The sequence below is a fragment of the Aulonocara stuartgranti genome (assembly GCF_965226115.1).
Source record: "Aulonocara stuartgranti genome assembly, chromosome: 11".
NCBI classification, from domain to species: Eukaryota; Metazoa; Chordata; class Actinopteri; order Cichliformes; family Cichlidae; genus Aulonocara; species Aulonocara stuartgranti.
Genome location: NC_138947.1, coordinates 4,027,379 through 4,051,840, shown reverse-complemented (window position 1 = coordinate 4,051,840; position 24,462 = coordinate 4,027,379). Strand labels below are relative to the sequence as shown.

The 24,462-nt window shown below is 41.4% G+C and overlaps 1 protein-coding gene and 1 long non-coding RNA gene across 3 annotated transcripts in view; one reads left to right on the top strand and one right to left on the bottom strand.

Annotated features, from left to right (window-relative positions):
* The window catches only part of LOC309717274, a 52,092-nt gene extending 44,540 nt beyond the window's left edge, over window positions 1-7,552 (bottom strand). Inside the window, exons 1-2 of one of the 2 annotated variants that reach the window (XR_014279658.1) lie at window positions 7,078-7,552; window positions 3,015-3,133 (exon numbers count right to left, since the gene is read on the bottom strand). This is a non-coding gene — a long non-coding RNA (uncharacterized lncRNA). Of the gene's footprint in view, window positions 1-3,014; window positions 3,134-5,813; window positions 6,343-7,077 lie in introns of those variants that run through there. The other variant, XR_014279659.1, reaches the window with a different exon arrangement.
* On the top strand, window positions 178-24,462 carry nr2f5 (nuclear receptor subfamily 2, group F, member 5). The gene is made up of 4 exons (XM_082551706.1): window positions 178-1,670; window positions 16,077-16,357; window positions 18,515-18,761; window positions 21,905-24,462. Exons 1-4 carry the CDS (start codon window positions 1,304-1,306, stop codon window positions 22,222-22,224), a joined length of 1,215 nt encoding a protein of 404 aa, XP_082407832.1. The 5' UTR covers window positions 178-1,303; the 3' UTR covers window positions 22,225-24,462.

The window sequence follows — 24,462 nt, the reverse complement described above, 5'->3', positions numbered from 1 at the left end:
AATGTCTCTCACTCCCATCATTAAGGTTTAACCTTTAAAAGACGTAAAATCTTTTTAAAGAACAAAACTATTTGAAATTATTAGAGAAATCTACAAAGCTACCACACGTGTTCAGCAGCTTCTATTTTATTAACTTCTTAAAATTGCTTATTGGTCATTGGTTATAATGCACAAAATGCACAGTAAGCTTATAATTTCTATTGGACATTGATGGAGCCCACTTAAAAGTACTTGTATCGCAACAAGCGCCACTGTCTGTCAATCCCATCCAGTCATACGATGTCCAATCAGGTTGCCCCTTTTTCCTTTTTTCTTTTTTTAACCACACTTTTGGGGCCTATCACGCCGGGCCCTCAAGCTCTCACTTCTCCAGCTGAGGGGAGGGGATACGACCTTATTTGGGATTTATGACCTTATATGGAGCGCCGCCAGTGGAGGGCAGCCGTAGGAGGCAGCCTTGCCAGTGACACTTTGCCGAAATTGTAGCTTTGACTCTCAGACAGTCGAAGGGTAAAGCGATAGTACAGTCGAGCGGCAAAGCTTGTTCAGCGAGGTGTTTCTATTTAGACTCTTCCACACTGACGATCATCCAGAAGACACTGGAGATATTTCGCCCGTGTAGTTGGTAAATAAATGTCAGAGCGCCCACTGACGTCGCTTTCCAAATCGTCACCTCGGCGCGCAAGAAAAAGAGGAACAAGGATTGCGTGCTCCCCGGGACTTGCGCTCCATGGGCTGCGTTATCCAGAAGCTTGCTGGGACTAAATACATCGAATGATATGAGCATGTAGTCAGTGTTAATTCTGCTTTTCATTCAATTTAGACGTAGTGTTGAGCTTGTGGCTGAAGAAAGGCGCATGAGGCAACACGTTTTCTTCTATATTCAGTTTCATTTGTCCAACTTTAAATTCTAGAGGCAAGCAAATAATCAGACGGCTTTTAATTTTGACAGCAGAGACTCTGACTTACTGGACTGACTTTCCCGAGAGGTTACGCTCTGAAGAACAACGTGTTTATGGATATCTGCGCAGCAAGGAACATCGGGAGTTGTAGGCTTTGCACTTCTGAGTCGATCATGTTGATACCTTGCTTTTACTGTAAACTTTGATAGATGTTTACAGGAAGATTTCGGCGACAATAAGAAATCACAGTTCTGATACGCTCAGACTGACCTCTGGGGAAAGTGGGACGCGCTTTTTCGCCCTCCCTCGTTTTTTTCTCCCGAGACGTCAGGACGGATCTCTATCACGCAATCTGACTCTGCTTCTGTGGTTTAAACAAAGACCAAGTGTTTTGGGATAGCATGGCAATGGTAGTAAATCAATGGCCAGAGAACATTTCTGCAGATCCGGGGTCTCAACTCCAGATATGCGGCCAGGAGCCCGGCGGGGCACCTGGAACACCAAACGGTTCTACCCCAGGGAACGACGCACTTTCCGGGGACAAGATCCCCAACGTGGACTGCATGGTGTGTGGGGACAAGTCCAGTGGGAAGCATTACGGTCAGTTCACCTGCGAGGGATGCAAAAGCTTCTTTAAGCGTTCTGTGAGGCGGAACCTCACTTACACCTGCCGGGGGAACCGAGACTGCCCCATCGACCAGCACCACCGGAACCAGTGTCAGTACTGCCGGCTGAAGAAGTGCCTCAAAGTCGGCATGAGGAGAGAAGGTAAGGCTGGCTGCTCTCTCTCTCTCTCTCTCTCTCTCTCTCTCTCTCTGCGTGTGTGTGTCGGATGTCAGACTGTATTTGTAACACTGCAGACATTTATTTACAAAACGTATTTATGTGCGTAAAGCTGTGCGCAGTATTCTCAGTTTTTAAAACAAGAGTGCCATTAAGTCTGGAATTCAGTCGTAAAAGATGTAAATGTTTCTCTGGTTTCACTTGTTTCATTACTTCTTAAAAACACATTTGAAACAAGAAAACACGAGTGCAGACGAACCCCTATCAAAAGCAGGCGAAAGAAATCAATAGACAAACCGAAGGCAGTCTTCACTTTGACAGATTTGCTCTGACTGCAAGAAAACAATGCATTCAAACCTAAATTCATGTGACGCTCACACAAAAAGATATGTGTGTAAAAGAAAACCTCGTGCCATCTTTTGTTTTGCATGCACCCTGACTGGTTTACGCGTCTTCACTTTTTAGTTATTATTATAATCAGCATGCTTAGACCTTCTCACACTTCACTTTTTTTTTTACTGAATCTGAACCATTCATCCCAGCGCTCTCTGTTCCGTGAAATCCTCCCTTTGTCACGCAGTTTTAATTATGCTGTTTGCACACCGACACCCCGAGCCGCTATAAGAGGATGCCGCTACATTTGTTGCATTGTGTTGGATTAACAACGGGTCAGTTAGTGTCAAAGAGGAGCGGAGCAAACGTGCTGGAGAAGAGCTTTCCCTTATGTATTGTCATTCGGTAGCGCTGCATCGAATCAGGAAGCATGAGATTGTGCATATTTAAAATAAGAACCAGCATGTCTTCTGGTTGAGTTATAGATTCATTAAAGTAGTTTCTGCATTTTGGAAAGAAAATAAAGAAGAACGGGGTACTTTTAATTTGACCGATCACTATAATGGAAATGTCATATTACTATTACGCACGATGTTACACAAACTGTGCACATAAGCCATATGCGAACAGGTGAGATATGAGCAGTTAGGTTTTAATTATACCGAGTGAAAAAGTGGCGTGACTTCAGCGGTCCTCAAGAGACTTTAATGAAGATGTCACACTTCGCCGTTTTTTATTTTCCCTCTCAGAGGACAGAATAAGGTCAGCAGCTGCGTCACCGTGAGCAGTCCTCCAAAGGCACTAGGCAGTGGAAGTTGAAGGACAGACCCCGCCGCCTTTTGCCACAGCCAAAATGTAAATAGCAGACAAAGACGTTGGAAATAACCCGCTCTCCTTAGAGACGAGCTGAGAGGAGATGATCCCTCAAGGGTTAGTGTGATTGAAGTCTGTGCCTCTGGCAGTGTATGTGTGTGTTCACTGTACACACAGTATTACCTCATGTTAAGTACCCGCAAGCCACACCAACTCAGTCATGCTCCATTCCGACTGAATGAACCCGAGGAAATCTCCTGACGCGCCGCTGCGTGGAGAATAGCCAGTCCTTCTGATTCAGTCTGTAAGAAGGAAAATGTTAAAGAGCTGAAAAGACATCAGTGAAAGGGAGTTTTGGTCACAGTTTGCACGAAAATATAGTGAAATAAATACGTTACAAGAAAGCAAAATATTAATAATTTAAGCGTAACATCTTAGAAGGCGTTTATGGGAAATGAACTGTTTTACAGCCATTTTTTAAGAATATTTCTTGGCGAGGCTGAGACATTAAAATTAAGCATTTTCTCATCATCTGTAGAAATCACAGTTTTTTTTGTCTTTTGGCACAAATAGATTCTTCTAATTCAGTCGGGCAAAAACCAAAAGTTAAAAAAATGTTTCTCATTTAAATAAAACCTGAAAATATCAGTCGACTGAAGAAAGAGTGTGAAAAAAATCACGAAAGGTCTCATTTTGAAGGCAGTCGCTCATTTACTTGTTTATATTGACCATTTCTGCAGTGTTGGTTTTTAGTTGTGTGCAAAAGGCTTAAATGTGGAGTAGGTCAACTTACACTGGATGAGCTCATCTGTTGGTCCATTTGGGGTCAGTTCGCTGTCTTTAAATCCTCTTTGTCGACAGACTTCTGTTTATCAGCGATCATTTGTCTAGTTAGGACCATATTTGCTAAAGCATATTCATTGTCGGGGAATTTTTTACTGTGATTTTAATGGCAGGACGATTTCCAAATACAGAAGGAAATAGAAGTAAATTAGACGTTTCAGGGGCGTTAAAAACAGCTAAACTGCGTAAACACGATTTTTCATAAACATTAAAAAATAAAAAATAAATCCTGACGTCTAACTTTATTATTCAATCGCGCATTAACCAGCCTAGAAGTTAAAGATGATGGGTGTTAAAGAAAAAGTTTAACGACTTTTAAATCATATGTTCTCTCTCACCGTAGAGAGCATATATAAATATTGTTTTCTTCATATTTTTTCAACAGGCTAAAGTTTTCAAACAGATGCACATTTTTAAATTATGATTTACACAAGACATCTGCTAAATTCCAAAGTTTGACGATACTTTTAAAATAAAGCAGCAGATGTGCATGAAGATGTAGTTTGTTGAGCTGATTTGTCATTCTGTTAATTATTTAGAAGCCTTTTCACTTCCCTTCAAATGTGCTCGGTGATAGCATGTAGGTCATATGTGGGTGCAGTTGGCTAGGACATGTTATGCAATTATTATATAACATGGTTCACCGGCTTCATCCACAGATGGAGTATTAGGATATGGGAAGATTATGTTTTTGGATAGCAGAGGAGAGTTGGTGATTAACCTAGTTTTCATCTTCTCGTCATTCCGCCTCATGTAGAAGCAAGAGAACTCATGCTTCAAGTTCATCAATGACAGCGCTTCATGATATTTCTGCTACAATAAATAAATATTGATCTGCCTGAGAAGTCGTGCTAAAAGTTTTATGAGTGGATTGTGGCAGATTCTGAAATTCTTTGCTTTCAAGTGAGTGGTATTTGTTTCCCAAAGGGGACATTTGACCTCTTTCTGTAGACTGCTGTGTTGAACATAATATCATTTGTTGGAGACTCTTAACCAGGGCACCTTTCAGCAGCATGACAGCAAACATTTCACTGCTGGCTTCAGTAGGAGTCAAGCCCCTAAAACCTTGGCAGCGTTAGTGTCATTGTCTCACCAGGCAGCTACATAGAACCTCCACTTGTTCCTCTGTCAGTTCAGTTTCTAGGATGACTAAGTAGAGAGGCAAAAAGAATCAGCCTGACAGTTCCTTTGAACCAGAGTGAATGTTTTAATTTTGAAACATGCTGCAAGGACGAGCCACTGACTTTAGTGAGGACGGAAAAGACACGTGGGAGTTTACTGCTCTGATTAATTCATTCATACACAGTGATAAGGTCATCTTGTCTCTTGTATGTGTCTTGAATCAGCTGTATGCACGCAACATTTGTGGACACACGCACAGCTTTTGGAGTCTAGTGATAGTAAATAGTCTCAACATCCATTTGTAGCACAAGAATCTGTAATACCCAAACTGAACATGCTCGGTGGGGAGACTGCTGCCTCCTCTGACCCACAAAATGCCAACAGCAGTGAAAAATATAGGTCAACCAAATCTAAAACATTAATAACACACAGGCTGAAGTCAAAGTCCAAAAGTGTGAACCGTCAGGGGCCTCTACGGTGAATAAATACCCTGCTGGAGTGCTAAAGTCTAACACGGTATTAACTAATCCATCCTCCACAGCGAGCAGGCAATTTAACACCAAAACACTGCAGTTTGGCCTAATTTTGGCACTAAAAATCTTTACGTATCCCAGTTGTTTGGCTATCGACAAATTTAAACACTTAACCCCTGTAACTAGACTCATGAGCTAAGTCATTACCAGAGAGCTCTCAGAGGAAAATGACTACCAGTCAAATGGCAAAACCACACAGTTTTCTCCAGGGTTGAAAAATGAAGCAAATGCAAAAGTGCCAAATACTGCAGTTCCTCAGTTAGCCAGTTGAGACCGGTAACAAAAAGAAAGTAATTTCCCATAGATTCCTATTCTACGCCATGAATTTTAGTTTTACAGAGAAAAAAAACACGTCACCCTACTTTTGGGGAACTTGGTGCTCCTTGTTTATATATGTTTAAAAAAATGTTTGGAACTCTATGAAACAGAGGTGGATGTCACGTTTCTGTCATTTGACATTTGGAGTACCGTTACATCCTGGTACCTTACATCTCCCTTCATAAAATCTTGATTCTGATTCTGCGATCCTCTCGTACCTGCTGTCACTCTCATCCAGTTTCCTGTCCTCACAGAGGGAGTGACCCTTACTGTCCAATCAAATTCTTTCCTGTTCTTGCCCTCATTTCCTGCAACTTTTTACATGCTCATTTTAGTGCATGATTTGATCGCTTACACATCCCATCACGTCCCAATCCCTGCTCCAACACACCTGATTCAAATAACCAACTGGGTATTATGTGCTACAGCTGTCTAAATCCGGTGTTTTGCAGTACTGAAACACCTAAAAACCTAAAACAAGCTGTCCCGAGGACCAAAATATAGAACCACTGCTTTACTATTATTGCCCAAAGAAAACTGTCCTAACTAACTAAAAATACTTCTTCACATTTTCTTGAACTTGCATGTGTTTTTTAAAATATGCTTAGCTCAAGTTAAACATACAAAAAAAAGATTTTGTTCTTAGCAGTCGCTAGCATTCTGTCACATGCACGTTTGACTCCTGAAATAATTGCTCCACCCCAATGTCAAAGGTCAAACCGTCTGCTACTCATCATTTTACTGAACACTGAAGTGTTTTGTGTCACAAAATAAATAAATACATGGGGATAGTATGATCACCAAAAATTTGGTTTGCTGCCTGAGGGCAACACCATGGCATAGAAGGTTATAAAGTCCAACTTCAAAGCAGAAAAAGGATGTTTACAGCTGTTTTTCGGCACTATAGCTAATTTCCCCTCTCAGAAATATTGTAAGGGGATATTTTTTAATAGCTCACCCTTTTAAACTCCAGTCAAGTTTGAATATTAGGAGTGCGTCTGATTTGACTGATGGGTGAGTGACGACATATGCAGATGCCTGTCATGGTTCGACTGCTAATTTGAGTCGCCTCTCTACTGTGTGTGAGTCACTTCTCTACTTGGTGCCTTTTGAAGCATTTTTAATGCAATGAATTCATATGACCTGCTGTGTGGTAATTATATTAAAAGCTTAAGGATAAATCCGTGTTCCACTTTTGGTGAGTGGAACACGGATTCTAAGATTTTCTTTAAAATCGAATGTGGTCCTGACCAAAATCTGAGTGTTAAGGCTTCAAAAGTTAGCTTCATAAACCAATGGGTGATGCACGGCGGCTACATTCTAGTGATGGGTCGGTCGCGAACGAAATGGCTCTTAGAGCCGGGTCTTTGACATGAATGACGCGAGCCGGCTCCTTATCGCAAGCTGTGGTTTTTTTTTCTTTCTCTCACCCTCTCTCTCGCACTTATTTCCGCTTCACTCCGCAGGTGAGCCTTGTGCTTTACGCTGGGAAGAGGGGGGAGGGGCGGTAGTTACACTCAGTTGCACAGGAACAGAGCGGGAGGGAGAGAGAGAGAAAGAGAGCCAGGGACAACAAGGTATAGTGATGATCCACAACTATTTTCAGTTGCAGATGATAAAGGATTCAGAAAGTTTATTCATGCAGGTCCATATGACAAAGAATATGCATGTTCTTTTAGTTTTCATATTATAATTTACATTTAATTGTGTTGTGGTTTGCAGTGTTTTGTGTTGTTTCACTTTAAATTTGTAAAAGGAAAAAGCTGAAAACTTAAATAGTTAAAAGTTGAAATGTGAATAGTTGGTTTTTGTATTATATGATTTATTTATTACATTTTATGTGAAGTGAATAAATAAAAGTATATTTACAGTGGCCCCTACAGACAAAGCACATACAAACTTCAAATCACGTACGAACCCTGGAGCACGTACAAACTCCAAAACACGTAAAAACTCAGAAGCACATAAAAACTCAAAACACGTAGAAAAGAGAACAGAAGTGCTCCAGGATGCTAGCGGCAGTGTTGAACTTTTGTTACCTAGTGGCTACACAAGCCAGCAAGTACCAACGACCGGATTTGGTGTGTGGTAGTAACAGGTAAATGACCTTTTTTTAAAAAATTTGACTATATATGAATGCTTGTGTATAAATACACAAACGATACACATATGCTTTCATGCTTTCAATTGTGTAATTTAAGTGATCTAGGTAGCTCTGTTTTGGAAGTTCAGAGCTACCTAGGTCACTTATGCTAGAAATGCTAGAAATGCGTTTTGGAGTTTGTACGTGTTTTGTCTCTAGGGGCCACGTCATATATTTATATATAAACATATATAAATATAACAACTTTTTTTTTTACATTAGTAATTCCTTTTGTGCATAATTTTATATTATTGTTAACAATAAATTAATTAAAGCAACAAAACAACCTGAAGAGCTGGTTCGGAGCCGAAAGAGCCGGCTCTTTTTAGTGAGCCGAACCGAAAGAGCCGATTCTCTAAAAAGAGCCAGAAATCCCATCACTACTACATTCATCTTTTATAGGCAGTTTATGAGCAAAATATATTTTAAGGTGTTACAATTGTGCCTATAGTATTATCTCCAGTGCTAAGGCGTTGTATTGCTGTGTACTACTGATGCCATTTCTTGCTCATCCCACAGAATCACCAATGCAACAACAGCAAACGTAATGTGACCTTTCTGGTCCATTCACTCAGTCACTCCAGCAAACTGACTCTGAACTGTTTTGCTTGCAACTGAAGTAGCTCAACCTGTTTTCATGTGTCACTCAGGTCACTTGTACTAATGCACAGTCGAGAAAGAGTCATTAAATATGTCAGTCTGTGCGATGTGAACACCCCAACAGCCTTCTCCTTTAATCTGCCACACATGTGTTCCCTAACATAGCACTACTGGGAAGCCATGAACATTTATATTTTAGGGGCTTAGCTGATGATCTTATTCATGCCCGTTGGGTAGAAGTGTAGTAGAAGTATTTATAGCCGTACCAATAAAAGTTGGAGATGAAGCTCCAATGCGCCATAAACAAATGCACCTTTACATGATAATAATTCAAGAGGGACATCTTAGTCCTGCTGTGGCTCGCTGTGTGGTAAATAAAGTCAAGAGGAGGGGCGTGTGGAAGTGTAAATAAGTGTAACATGAATCAGACCCACTGGGCTGAATTCACTTTGCTAATTAATTTAGGAACTGCCTCATCAAAGTCTGAGAGAAAGAATGAGGCAACCTCGGCGATGCAGCAAAGCTACCAAACTTCCTCACGCAAAGCTCCTCTCATCCCTCCACGTCTCTTGTCTCTCTCTGTCTGTGTCACCTCACTTCTCTGCCGCTCCTGCACTGCCTCCGGTTTTTCTGCGCTCCCGTTCTGTTGTGTCTCTCACGTTCGCTGCATACCTCAGCTCCTTCATGATGTTTGACAGACAACTGGGGACACAGCCAGTCCTCCTACAGCGTGCAGGTGGTTTGTTCTCAAAACATTTCTCTTAAGATGGAACCAAAAAAAGGGTAGTGAAGTTGAGTGAAGAAATACTATTATCGACCAACTTTTCATTTGTCTACATTTTATTTCTCTTTGAAGTGTTGCATTCATTTATATAGAGCTTTGTAAAACCAAACAGTGAAGTGCAGGAGGCTTAAGATCGCTTTCAAGTGTTGCAGTCAGCCATGACTGCACTGCAGAGTACAGACACCTGCATTTAGTTTGCATACTACCCTGGCAATTAGTAACTGATATTTTTACAACCTGAGCCAGCTTAAACGTGTTGCAATCACAAGACTAACATATCTATTTCACGAGGAAGGAACAGGCCTTCACACATTTTGATAGTGAATATTGGATTGGTGAGGATCAGTGACATGCGTGCTGCAGTTTCTTCGATTTTGGAAGCCTCGTCCCCGAGAGAGAGGGAGGGGGCACGGAAATGAAAAAAAAAAAAAAGGTGTGTACAACAGGTAGGCATTTATAGACGCATGGCAGGAAGGCTTGCGTTTGAGGCGTGGTCCTGCTCCTGAACCTTAGATAAAGTTACTTCCAGCTTATGGAATTTAGCAACATTAGCATTCATGTTTGTTTCTTATGAATAAAAGTCTCTCCTTTTAACTCTGCCCTTCACCAGCTCCTGAGAGTAAAATCTGTCTTTAACTACCAAATGCTCCACTGTATTTCCTTGCTGTCTGCTAACTTTTTCATGCCTGACAGGGTGCATGCACTGTTATCAAAGGTTAACATCATTATGTATACAAAATGGAAGATAGAGGAGTACAAGCAAACCAAAATAGTAAAGCTGTGGGCTGACACATTGAAACAACGACCCGTAAAAGTCACACAGCTCATCGGAGCTGAGGGAAGCCGCTCTTTAGGTCCAATAAATGTAAATAGGTTCACTGACAGCTGTGAAATCCACTGTTGTTCTAAAATTTTGTGTCACGGTCATTTTAATAAAGAACTGTTTTGTGATTTCCTGAAGTGCTGGATAAAGTGCTTCATGGTGTTTGTGGTAGCTAAAATATTTCTGTGAGATAAACAGAAGGAATAAAAAAATAAGAGCCTGCTATTGAACAATACCACTCCATGGGCTAGGTGAGTGAACCATGGACCACACAGCACAATATTTGTAGATACCACATAAAGGTCATTCTTTGGAAGAATTAGCACAAAACCCCGAGCTACAGTGTAATCATTATAGAAATAGCTGGCTCAAGTTTTTCTTAAAAAATATGAATGAAAAAAAAAAAAGCCAAAAGATTAATAGCAGTGCTTACAAGCTCCAAGACCGAGAACTGAGAATGAATTCCAAATGAAAGTTGAAAAAAAACCCCAGCTAAACATTTAATTATTTCTTTTTTTTAAACTTTGCTTTAATTGCAGGAGTTTCGAACGCCTCACGGACACAAACACACACGTGACCTCTCTCTGTGACATGACTCAGGGACGCAGTTTCATTTTGGGAAACGTGTTTATTGTTTGCTTGCCAGTGGAAGTTTTAGAAATGGAAAAGCTACTTATTAAATGCAGCTATTAGACTGAGACAAATCTATAATGCGTCTGTGTTGCCCCGGCACTGTGACCTTTTAGTCCAAATGTTGATAGGCCTTAATTGTATTTAGCTGCTGTAATTCCACTAACAGTCTGACCCAGAGGCTAATCCAGGGCAGCCAGGCAGCGAACTGTGCTCTCTGCCAGCTGCCATTTGCTGAAGTGGCATTTTGAAAGTCGCAGCTGAAATGTCCCATGGTACCTCTGTTTGCATGCACTTTCCTCCTCTCCCTCATTCTTTTGCCCTCATTTCATGGCCTACCTACACAGGATGCTGTTTTGTTTGGGGTTTTAGGGATGTATTTGCCTTTTTAACTGCTTTCTCTGCCCTCAATTTGGATTCAGATTAATTTTATTTAAGAGAAAAAAACAAAAACTGTTTATCTTTTTAAAGTTACTATCTGACAAGCTCAGTCAATTGCATTAAGGTCAAGCACAGTCCACCAATTAAAAAGCCGGAAACGGATTATGGCACAAACTCAAATCTGACTTTATGCTCCCATCCCCCTTTTAATTCTCTGTTTCCTTTTTTTTGTCTGTTTCTATCTAATGTCATTTCTGTCTCTTTTGCTCTCCCTTGGCCCATCTCCGTGTAAATATATCACATCTCTTTGTCTCTGCACTGGCCTTTCTACCTCTCCATTTCTTTGGACCTTACTCCAATCACCCTTCTGCCCTTTCCTTTTTATCTGTTCCAGAGTCTTGTACAGCAGCTGTAGGCGAGTAAAAACAGAGAGCGATGTGTTTTAGTCAGGCGTACTCAAGTGCTCTGCCTCTCAGGCACGAGTGACCCCCACAATGAGGCTTTTGAAAAGTCAAGTGGATCAAGTAGATTCACCAACATCTGCGGGATTAACCACTAATCAATATGAGAACATATCAATAGCTGTGAATTCACAAATAAGGGACATAAGGAGCAGGGGCGGATCTAGAGAAATTTTCTTAGGGTGGCATAGAAATCAAATGGGGTGGCAAAATCGAAGCCCTTTTTTTCATACACTTATGCAGGTGGTTATATATGGTTAAAATAATCCAAATGCAGTAAGCATACACGTTTTTCATATAAATAAAGTCTATAACTTAATTATTGTCTGTAGCCCACATAATTAAACACTTTAGCTACATAAAACATGTGAGTTTTGATGCTATGTACTGTACAGCCTGTGTGATGAATAAATATGTAGTATGTAGTATAAATGTAGTATAAAATCCAGAGAGCTACACAACATGGAGCTACACAACATGGGGCGGTTCATTTACAAATGCAAGTCTAACTTAGGTTTACACTGTTTGTTGTCAGAAAACAGTCACATTGTTACAGCTTAAATTACACAAAATGTCAGAAATCTGCACTGTCATGAACAAAAATTGAAACCTAATTTTTTCATGATTTGTTGGATTAATCCACTGAGGTCTGAAATACAACCGGCAATTTCTGACTCCTTTTGAGTTTACGTTTGTATTTCACCCTCAAATTGTTTATTTTTTATTCTTTTCCCTTGCCTTGTTTGGTATCTTTTCAGCTCAACTTAATTTAGTTGTTTTGACTGACATACTGCATTAGTATTACTGACCTGAAATGAAATCACACAAATAACTTAAAATCCTAGTAGTATTTTTTTACTGCAAAAAAAAAAAAAACCCACACAGACATGTTGAGTAAATTTTTATAACTTGAAATGCAAATATAAAATGTACATTTTGTAAACATATACAACTATTTATCTAAAAATGCAGCCAATACACCTGCTGTTGTTTTTTCATTTTGTATAGGAATTTGTAAAATATTACTAAAACTAAAAGGAGAGAACAATCAGGTGTCGCAATAAGATGCCCCACAAATGATGTGTGCCAGTAAAAAATAAGTTTGTTCTCCTGTCTTTTGGTGGACAGCACAGGGATAAACCTGCAGCCCTGACAACAGGAGGTGTATCACTCAGCTGGTTTTCTAGTGACAGTGTTTACATTGCAAATGTGCCTTTGTGACATTCATTAGTGCCCTCACCGACACACAAAACAAAACAACGACTACACAACACAACAACTACATAACACAACACACTAAGTATACACTCCACACTAAACGTTACAAATCTGCCACATCTAAAAACTCTCTCTCTCACTCGCTCTGTCTCATAAACATGGCTTGCTATGGGCTGAACCATTTGTTAATGGTGCAGGGGGGGAACACTATGCAATATATTCAGTTTTAGCATTTATATTCACTGTTGACTGTAACTACACTCAAACTGTTAATGCTATCTTATTTTAATAAACAACACTGTCATATGCAAAACTGGGGTGACACTTGGGGTGGCAAGGGATCATTTTAGGGTGGCACTTGCCACCCCATGCCACCCTTCTAGATCCGCCCCTGATAAGGAGCAGCGGGGTCTAAAAAAAAAACTGTTTCTTTCAATTTAAATTGTGATGAATTTAATAAATTCCTCTTGGAGTTCAGGCGCACTGTTTTACAATTTACTCAGTGCATAAAGGGGAAAGTCAAAAGTAGTTAAAACCAGGTTGTTCGCAGTAGAAGATTTTTTTTTACATGAAACCAGGACAGAGTGACAGATTCAGTTCACAGAAGTGCTCTGACTTAGATATGGACCAAAGCGCCTTTTGAGTCTGTCTCCCTAAAGAAGTTACCAGACAGAGTCTTTTTAAAAGTGCCCTTTTTGGGATCTGCTACAGCATTTTTATACTATAAGCTAAATAAAGGATGCATGCTGTTTTGTAAAAGGCCATTGTGTTTTATTTTATTTTATCCTATTTTTTATGCTGCAAAAGACACGGAAACCATCAAGAGGTCCAAATTCAGTGCTTAGAATTAGCTGTAGTGAAGGTTAGCTACCAGCAGCAGCTGCCTGTGTTGGCAACTGCCTGTCAGTTAATGCATACATTTAAGCCTTTAGAAAATGTATACAGTACATTAAAAAAATCACCTACTGTGCATTGGAATGAAGGAGGAAGTTAGCCACATGTTAGTTTCATCTCTGAAGTTCATTATAGGATTCTGTGGGGTTGACTCACTTAACCCCATGTGGTCACTGGAGAAAGTGCATTTTAGCATTTCTTTTTAGCCTTTTTAGCTGTATTTGGCTTTTAGAGAAAGCAACTTTATTCACCTTAATTTAACACAGTTCTTGGTGAACAAATTAGGAAGTCAGCTGATGTTTTCACAGAGAAAAAGTTTGCAAAAGACAAGTTCAGGAAAGCCTCCCAGTAAACTGCAAATATGAACATATTTCTCAGATCCATTCTCCTTTACCATCATCAGAGTCACCCTTTAACCATGTTGTTATTGATTCAATCGCAAAGTTAAAGATTTCATAATCTTTGAGAAGTACATATTCCAACCTGAACCCCAATGTTTCCTGTGTGTCTCTAAGATGTCTCTGTGCAAAAACCTCACTGTCAGATTATATACATACATATATACACAGATATATTTTTCATTAAGGGATTTTGAATGGGTTTAAAAAGGCAAATAAAAAAATCTTTGTGTAAGAAGGAGTTATAAGCAACATTTTCTCTAATCTGGAAAATCATTCACAAGCCTGTATTACAATAAAATGTCTGACTGAAAGGATCAGCAGTGTATGATTTAGCAGTCTTTCACTTCACACTTAAAGCACCTCAGAGTGACAAAAAAAACCATATTTGGCCAGGTAATCTCTGTGGAAATTGCAACGACTTGCTCTCGGAGCACTTTCACTCCTGCTGCTCAGAGTGCAGTTTTATTTTCCCTTGTTTGTGAAATCCTGCAAAGACAGATGCATGTGGCTAATCTGACAGCCATCTTTTGCAAAGCGAGACAGGAGCCGCTGGAGTGCAAGCGACGAGGAATGTCCCGTTGTGCAACATTGTCTTTGAGACAGGCAAAACCTCTTCATAGCTCAGCAAAGTGAGACTGCGCTGTTTGCCAGAAGAGATCACATTCTTTTTTCGGGCACACGGGTTGACACAAGTTCACAAGGAAAACTAGTACTTTGAGGTCAACACCTTTTGTGCAGAGGTATTTTTTTCTGTTAAAAGGACAGGCTAGAATTAAAGGCATTTTTATAACTTATGAGTGATTTGACCTCTCGTTTTTCCAGACGTGCCATGGTGCGTTCAATTGGCACAGCTGCTGTGTGTGAGGTGACAGGTGATGGAGAGTTAAAAAGCATTTTCCAAGCCCTTCGTCCTCCCTTTTCTTTCACCCCCTCCCTCCACCTGTCTCTTTATGTAAACCACAGCTTTCTATCTGAAGCCCCATCTCGGGCTATATTCAAGCACATTGAACTCTGCACCTTCTCTCTCTTTCCGTCGCTCCACTCTTCCCCAGACCTCGCATCGCCCCCATCTCCCTTTTCTCAACTTATCACCTTCCACTCACTCTTTCTCCTCCTTATCTCACCATTTCAGCCTTTTGCCTCATTTTTTCAACCCCTCTTTGCATTTTCATTGCGTCTCTCCTCTCGCTTGCCTTTCTCGCTGGCTCTGTGTAACTGAAGATGGAGTTATTAGTCAGACAGTGGATGACTGAACAGGTGTTTTCCAAATGGGCCTTTGAGCACTCGCCGCATCATCATTGCTCCACACCAGAGGGGGGTGGGGGTGGAGGTTAGGGCTTTGTGTGTATGTGTGTGTGCAAGAGCTTGGCCTCTGCGTGCCCCTTTCACCTCAGGCTGGGCCATTTGCCAGTGCAGGGACTGAGGGCGGGGGTGTTACCGTACGTATCCATGAGTGTGTATGCATGTGTGGGTGCATAACATATGTAGGTGTGAAGAAGTGTTATATTTTTACCAGCTGCTGCTTGTCGTTACTCATTGAGGCACAACAGCACTGTAGAATAGCCTTGGCCTGGCCACTTTCCATCCCTTCGCTGAAAAGACGAGCGCTGACACTTTTAGGGGTACGAGAAATGTTGTGTTGCTACACTTGTCAACCCTTAACCCCCATCCTGCCCCCCCGATCACCCGGCACATTTGACATGCTCAATTTGCTTCTTTCTTCTCTGTCTTCGTCGCGTCTCCCTTCTGTTACTCCTGCAGGTTTTTAGGACCTTGACCGTGCAGCGCCCCTTTGGATGTAGTAATTCTGTAAACTACTATAACAAGCTTGCTAAATGATAAAAGTTTCATAACAAACTGATGGAAGATTGCAAAAAACACAGTTCTTGGCCTGTCTTCCAGAAACATCCAGCGGCCTGCTTCCAGAGGAAACAGTGGATCTGGAACACAGATATGAGTTTATATTAGTGTGCTCCAGTCCCATTTAGTCCTTAATGACTTGTGTAATTAAATAAAAATGCTGAAGCACTGTTAAAAAGTCTCAGGTTCACCCAGATAAAAGTTCAACTCATCCTCTTCTTTGTTTTCAAACAGCAGTACAACGAGGACGTACATCAAACTCCCAGAGCAGTCCAGGGCAGTACCTGAACAATGGCACCGACCCGTACAACGGCCAACCCTACCTGTCGGGCTTCATCTCTCTGCTGCTTCGCGCTGAGCCGTACCCAACGTCTCGCTACGGGGCTCAGTGTATGCAGGGGAACAACCTCATGGGTATCGAGAACATCTGCGAGCTGGCGGCCAGGCTGCTGTTCAGCGCTGTGGAGTGGGCCAAGAACATCCCCTTCTTTCCTGATCTGCAGCTCATGGATCAGGTGAGTGTGAAGAATGACCAGAGTAGACCAAACCTAATGAGAATGAGACCAGGCCAGGCTAACTGCTTTCTACTGTTTTCAGTCTTTATATTGGATTAAGTCACACAAACATGAGAGCGGTATCTGTATTTATTTTCATCTAACTCGCAATAAGAAAATAATTTTATATCTATATATCTATATATATATCTATATATATATAGATATATATATATATAGTTCTACAATGGTAAATTGTTCCTTAATAGATCATGCACAGAGAAATGCCAGAAAACAAAAAAAAGTAAAGTAATAACTCATAGTTCAAAACACTATTTTCAAGCTACTGGCTAAAAATTCATAAAATGTCATCCCCACTTACATTTTGAACAGAACTAAGCTAATAAATATTTGAAAAACACATTAATATTTTTATTCCTCTTTTGTTAACCATCATGTCGCAGCACATCTGTTTTGGCACAAACCTCAACTCCCAACATTTGGTTCAGATCGACCTGACATCAATCATGCATATATAGATTTATATCAGCTATAAAGTCTTGGCACAGAGTAATCCCCTGACCTATAAATATTCACATGCACCTCTGACAGACATAGTCATCACAAATATGTCCGCTGTATCTGCACCAAATCATTAACATATCATTAATGTCAAGTTCACATGTTGAATATTTCTGACCTGTAATGTCAGCATGCACTCAGGTGTTTTCTGCAAACCCCACTCTTTTTAGACATGTTATCAAAATCCATGTAGGTTTTCTCTTTTCAATATCAAAGCGCTGATATTGTGTCAAACACTGTCTCAGAGATACACAGCGGGTGCCCTTTGGCATCTGTGTGTGCAGGTCTGTCACTGTTCAATTCAATTCAATTCAATTCAATTTTATTTATATAGCGCCAAATCACAACAAAAGTTGCCTCAAGGCGCTTCATAGATACAGAGAAAAACCCAACAATCATATGACCCCCTATGAGCAAGCACTTTGGCGACAGTGGGAAGGAAAAACTCCCTTTTAACAGGAAGAAACCTCTGGCAGAACCAGGCTCAGGGGGGGGCGGGGCCATCTGCTGCGACCGGTTGGGGTGAGAGAAGGAATTCCACATGTGTAAAGGACCCCTTTGGATCACATTTAAAACTATATGTGTAACTTTTCCAGCATCCAAAGTTAGTGGTGGGAAACATGCAAAGTAGAACTTCAAGTCTAAACCTAACCAGTAAAAAAGAAGTAAAAATAGAAATCCCCAAATGGGACACAAACTGTATTCTCCTGGCAGACAAACTTGTGACTTGCTCCATCGCCCCTTTAACCTCCTACTTTGTGGACTTTGTAGCTTTTGCAAGGAGAACTATTGACACTCGCCATTCAGTGATACTGCGGCTGGTGCAGAGGGCACAGATGCTAAAGGACACTCTGTGCTTATCTCGGTTATACCGGCCAAATCTGATAGAGCAGCAGTATTTGATGCCCTAGGATGACAACTTGTTGGGTCACCTCAATAAATTCTAATTATTTTTTTAATGTTTAACCACATCTCCAAACATGTTTCTGTTACATAAGAAAAGTTTAATCCTCTTCTACCTGTCACAGTGCATGCTTTCTCACCCTCTTGTATCCTTTCCAATCTTTTAAAAGTAACAATAAACACCTCATCAGACTAGCTGTCTAATTTCTGACGGGTAGGCGTGTCAGGAATGTTCTGTCATTCCACCGTTTCTGTGTGCTTCCCTATTCTGTAGTGAATAGGTACCTGTTTGAATGAATGAAGCTCTTGTATGTAATTTGCATTAAGTATTGGATAATGTTACCAAATTCATATCATCTCCAGGTGATATGTGGTGGTTTAAATGACCGAATGTTAAATATACCCTGTGTCCTTCTTCGCTCTGGATTAATGTGTATGTGTTGCTCTCTGGTTACATGTCAGTGATGGGTATAAATGCTGTCTGAAGCCTGCTGAACTCTAACTGGAGGGCACTCAAAGTGCTCAAACTCTGAGCAATTCTCAAAAGGGCTGTCACAGTTTTAGGCTTCAGACACATTTTGCCTTTATTCATTTTATATTTGCAACTAAAAGCAGAAAGGCCAAAGCCAAATTAGTCATCCACATGGGTAATCTGAACAAAAGTAATAATCATCCTATACCGCTTGTTTCTAGGTGGCTCTGCTGCGAATGTCATGGAGCGAACTCTTTGTTCTAAATGCTGCCCAGTGCTCCATGCCGCTTCATGTGGCTCCTCTGTTGGCAGCGGCCGGCCTGCACGCATCACCTATGTCAGCAGAGCGTGTTGTGGCCTTCATGGACCACATCCGAGTCTTCCAAGAGCAGGTGGAGAAGCTGAAGGCCCTGCAGGTCGACACAGCTGAATATTCTTGTCTCAAGTCCATTGTGCTCTTTACATCTGGTGAGTTTAAGTGAAAAAATGTGGTGTAGATTAATTTAAATGACAACTATAAATCATTAAAATGCTGTGCAAAGGTGCTACCTATACCTGCTACCCATAGGTGATATAAAAAAAATGCTCAGATTCATCCTAAAAGTTGCAAATACAAGCTTTAAGAAAGAAACAAAAGGTTTGTTAACACAAACCCCTGTACGACATACACCTTGTCTGAGGTGCATTTGAATGGAAACCAGTACTATGGCTGACTGAGAGGTGACCTCTAATGCTGCAGTAGATTGTGTCTCATTGGCTCCATATGTAAATGCTGCTGTTAGTCAGTCATGGTCTCTGCCCTCCATGAATTTGACTGTAATTTGATCACTTTGTCATACTGTAAAAGGCAGCTCTTGACCCCTGTGAGCTGCTCGTGCCTCACTTGAACCTCTTTGTTTTGCTAAATAGAAGAATAAGCTTTCACTACGCATTATAAACTTTGCATTTGTATTTTGAATTCTGTCCATTTGTGGGAACGACTCTTTGAAAAGCAATTTATTTCTTAATTTACAGTAGCAAAAAGAATCTGTTTATATAAAGTTCAAGAAACAACAGATTCATTATATTGTATTGTTGCATGCCTACTATTTGGACCCAAAAATCCAGTGTTATAAACCCCTTATTATACACAGTACAGTACTCGACAACAAAGAAAATGCCTTTATGCTAGAATAGATTTGTCGGTTTGCATCCAAAGCTTAGAAAAACAGGGCTCTTGAGCCTCACAACCTTACATTATGTGGCAATATGTCCTCCCCACTGAGTGACAGAGAGAATTAAATCAAAATATAATAGTTTTACTTCTTGGCAAAACCCCTGGCATCTGCATTGTTTTGATCCTGCTTATACACAAAGCCTGTTGAGGTTTATCCCAGCAGTCACTGGGCTCCAGTGTCAGCCAAAATACTGTCACATCTGGGATATTTCAGAGAGAGATCATGCTTTGTGACCCAGGGGGAAATGGATGGTGAAGAAGCCAACACTGAGATGTCTATCGTCTGTGTTATTTTACTGCTTTTTCCCCCCTTTCCCATCTTGCATGGCTTGTCAGATTCACTCTCTGCCTACTGAGCATCTTCACCAAGCTCTCTGTATGTAGGTAGCCAAGGATCCTCCTCTCCCTTCTTTTGCCTGTTTTCATCAGCCATCTCGCCTTCATGATCCCATCTATTATTAAAACCAGTCATCCACCCCTCCTCCCAACGCTCCCCAAACCCTAAACTCCAAGACCAGCACAACCCAAGCCCCAGGACCCCTGCCCCCACCACAGGAGTTGAATTATGTATGGTGCATTTCAGTGAGAAGGAGGATTCGCCATGACCTACATAACCCCTATAGCCCTAAGCATCCCATGTGACCTCCCTATATGCGCAGAAGCACATGTATACACATTAAAAAGCTGCACATCTTGGCAAGACCCTCGAACAGGATATTGTATGTCTTTGTGAAATATTCACACTTTAATGATCAAATCCTGAATTTGATGTAAACATGCACACACCGTAAATAGACCTGTTAATAAATCTGACCCTTGCAGACCTGGTAGGATGACCTAACAAGCTCAGACAAACACCAATTGTCTCCCACCTCCCTCTGAGTCCCCTCCCACCACTCCCCCTGTGAAGCCCAGTCCGATCAAGCTACATCAGAGAGCGGGCATCTCAGTCCTGCCACCCTGATCCTTCACCCCCAATGACCCGGTGAGTGCCCAAGGATCAGACAAAAGAACACGGCACTTGGCGTAGAAGGGCACCCACAGAGCTGTCGCTTCAGCACACGAAGTGGTTTCAGTCACACAGACAGCTTCGCTAATCCCGACCGGGCAGTGACTGCCTTGTCACGAAGGACTCCAAAATGGTCGGGCTGACAAAAACGCAGTCCATCTGCCTCCCGAGTGGATGGAAATACAACCAAAGTGGGAACAATTATTCACCCGGAATGATGAGAATAGCGGCTGCTGGGCGGGTGGGGAGGGATTGACATGCTTGATTAAAATATGAGGTGAATTAATTATTTTTTGTGGAACTGAGGCAGGGTTTTACACAGGGGACAGATCAAAGTGTGAGAAGACAAAGGAGACCTGTGATGCAGGGTGACGGGTTAAAACTCACGGGCCAACGCCTTTTAACCGAAAGACTAAGCTTGAGAATAAATAACCCTCATCGAATACCTGCCTTCAATATGTGGGTTCACGCAGGGGGCAGGGTCAAAGAGCACTCCCACTTCTCGTACAGTATGTGGCAGAGTACAGTAGAATGCGTCTTTGTTTTGAGTTCACACATCTCTGACCTGCTTTGCAAAATCCCCTGTGATCTCCGCTCCACACACAGGGTGTGAAAAGCACCGCGTGCTGCGTTACACACTCTTGGTTGTGCGAGACTCTTGCCCAAGGTGGGGGCCGGTGAGACGAGAGGTAGAAGGAGTTGGAAGGCAGAAAGTGTCTCCCCAGCTGAGGAGAAAGTGAACACAGACCACAGGGGTGGAAGTAGATCTCCGCTGTGACAACCTTGATTTTGTCAAGTTGTAGCCAGATTTCTCTGAAAGGAAAATGCCCTGTTACATCCTGGTTCTTTCTGGCAATGAATAAGTATTAGGTGAAGACACCACTCTGCCACATACTAAAAGGTTTTGTTAAAATCTTGCACAATTGAAGCTTCTTTCACTAAGAACAAATTTCATCATATGCCAAACAGTATTAGCCTAACATAACATTAATCCAGAACATTAGTAACCAAAATATGGTATGAGAAGTCATTTTTCTTATGCAGTTATTCCTCGTCCTGCAATTCTGACTTACGTTTTGACACATGACATACTGGAACCCGCAGAACACTGGTTATTATTCCATGGCTAACACCTGATTTATCCTTCAACATAAAATCTACACAGTAAGCTATAATGTAGCCGCAAACCCCTCTGACCCATCAGTCTAACCTAGCAAATGCAAAGCAGCCCACAACTACTCTGGTTGGCCTAAAATTAAATGAAAGTCAGTGTGTCACAAAACTCACCTTAATGTCATACAGTCATTCTCACAAAAAGACTACTGCTTGAGTTGGATAAATACTTATATCAGTTCTAAATCTTCACTTTGTATTCCTTTCTACTAGACGCCATGGGCTTGTCAGACGTCGCCCACGTGGAGAGCATCCAGGAGAAGTCTCAGTGTGCTCTGGAGGAGTATGTAAGAAACCAGTACCCCAGCCAGCCGAACCGCTTTGGACGCCTCCTCCTCCGCCTGCCGTCCCTGCGCATTGTCTCCTCTCCAGTCATCGAACAGCTGTTTTTTGTGCGCCTCGTCGGCAAGACTCCAATTGAGACGCTCCTCCGTGACATGCTGCTCTCGGGCTCCAGCTACAACTGGCCCTACATGCCCACAGTACAGCGAGAGCGACCGATCTCTCTCCACTACAATGAGAATGGGCCCTGAAGTGGAAGGACAGACCAAGGAGAAGCTACGGGGGAAATTACGGTTGAAGGCTGACCTGACTGCTCATCAATCCATCTCTCCTTCCCTTCATTGTCTGCGTTCAACTTCTCAGCTTCCCAAGAAGAAGTATCTCCCTCACCATTCCGCTTTAAACACCGACATTGATACACCATCATCCCAGTTACACAAGCCAGGCTAGCTTTCACTATCGCTAATACAGAGACTTTGTGGCCCGTTGCAGCTCCTCAGCCGAGTCTACATTTGAGATGTGGCGTGAGATGGACAGGTTGGTAGAATGGGTTATTGCGCAGTTCACCAGCAGGTCTGTTGGACTCACTTCAGATGTCATTCTCAAAAACCATGCAAACAATTTCAGCGAGCATTTGCTTCATTTTCGGTGATACACCTACACATACGGAAACTGTGTGCTAGCATCTGCGTACGAGCATGGAGAATACTGAGCAAGGGCTTTACCAATGGGACAGCCAAGAGCACAAAGCCTGTTGTAAATATACCAATTTTTAAAAAGAGAAAACCAGAAGCCATTAAAAAAAGACAAATGCCAAAATGTCTTGAACTTTTGCAGAGGATGTTTTATTGTGTGTTTGTATTAGCACTGTTTATATGGAGAGAAAACCCATGATTGTGTCCATATGTACAGTATATCATCGATTCATAGACATCTAAGGCATATTAGGGTTCAATTGGGGAAGCTCAGGTTCAGAGGGTGGGCAGACGGGCATGTCAATATCAGAACAAAAAAGACAAACCCAGCAAATTTTACACTTAGCAGCAGCCTGTGCCAAAGCTGACAAATCATACGGTTTGGAGTATTTTTGTGATAGTGTTGGCTATTAAAAGAAAAGTTTGGTTTGTCTATAATTTGACTTGTTGTGGGGTCTGAGGGGCGAGAAGGAGTTTGTAATGAATACAAATAAAAGCGTAGGCACTTGCATTGAAAAGTAGTCAGTTTGAATCTGCAGAATCACAGCACTGGTAGATTGTTTCTACCCTTACCCTGTTTGACTGAAGTATATTTTTTCTTACTCTAAAGACCCATGGTGTTAACATCGGGGTGGCAAAGCTCATCCTCCTTATTGTCATTACTTTTTTTTTTTTTTGTCAGTATTGGACCCTTTAGACAGGGGAGTGGGAGGGTGGTATGGGCTTTTACAAAAGTAGCTGTACTTGCCTTAGAACAAAGATTCTGTCACTGAGCATTTATCTTATGACTGTGCCATAATCTCTCGTTACCTGTTATAACAGGTATTATGTCCTGTCAGGATTGGAAATGAGTTTGCATGAAGTTAAAATGTGATGTGCAACATGTCATTGAAGAGTCATGCACAATCCAAATATTTTAATTGAGTTAATGCAGAATCCCTTCTGCTTTTTCTTATTATACACACACACACACACACACACACACACACACACACACACACACACACACACACACACACACACACATATACATATACATATATATATATATATAATTTGAATTTGTATATGTACTTCCTGTCAGCCAAAAGCCCGGGCTTCAGACAGTTCAAATCAGAAAGTCTTTTCCTCCTCTTCACTCTGTTTAATCAGTAAATTTCTAATATGGTTATCTCAGACAGAGCTCTGGCTGTGAGAACACAAGTCCTACACACCTGCTGTTCAAACCTTTGTTTATGAGGGTCAGCCAATCAAAAGACTAAGGATTAACTGAGCGGCTGCACTGAGGCCCAATATAAGATGAATAAAGATTGCTCTGATTTCCCTTTGCTGGGAGAAGGCACAACTGAACCATTTTGACATCTTTCGCACTTTCTGTTTTTAGACCTCATGCAAGCTCTTTCGATATCCTGGTGATATTGTTGTGTAGGGAAACCCCCTCGATTCATGTCATTTGAGCTTATCGTACCGATACCATAAAGTAATGTATCACTAACCTCTGAAAACCTCAGTCTATGTTACAATATTATCCCCAATGGACTTATGACTGTGACTTAGCTTAGGACTATTTTAAGTTGGTTTTTATTGTTTGACAACTTGTCTTGCATGTCCAGCACGGCACCCTAGTGTCAACCACCAGTGTTGATACTGAAAAAGCCACCTTGGACTGTAGAAAGCTGTTTGTTGGTGAATAAATTGACAGAAAGTTTCTATGAATTGTTTTTATCCCCTCTACTTTTGTTTGGAAATATGGATTATCCGTTAATTAAAATAAAATTGTTTTGTTCACACTAA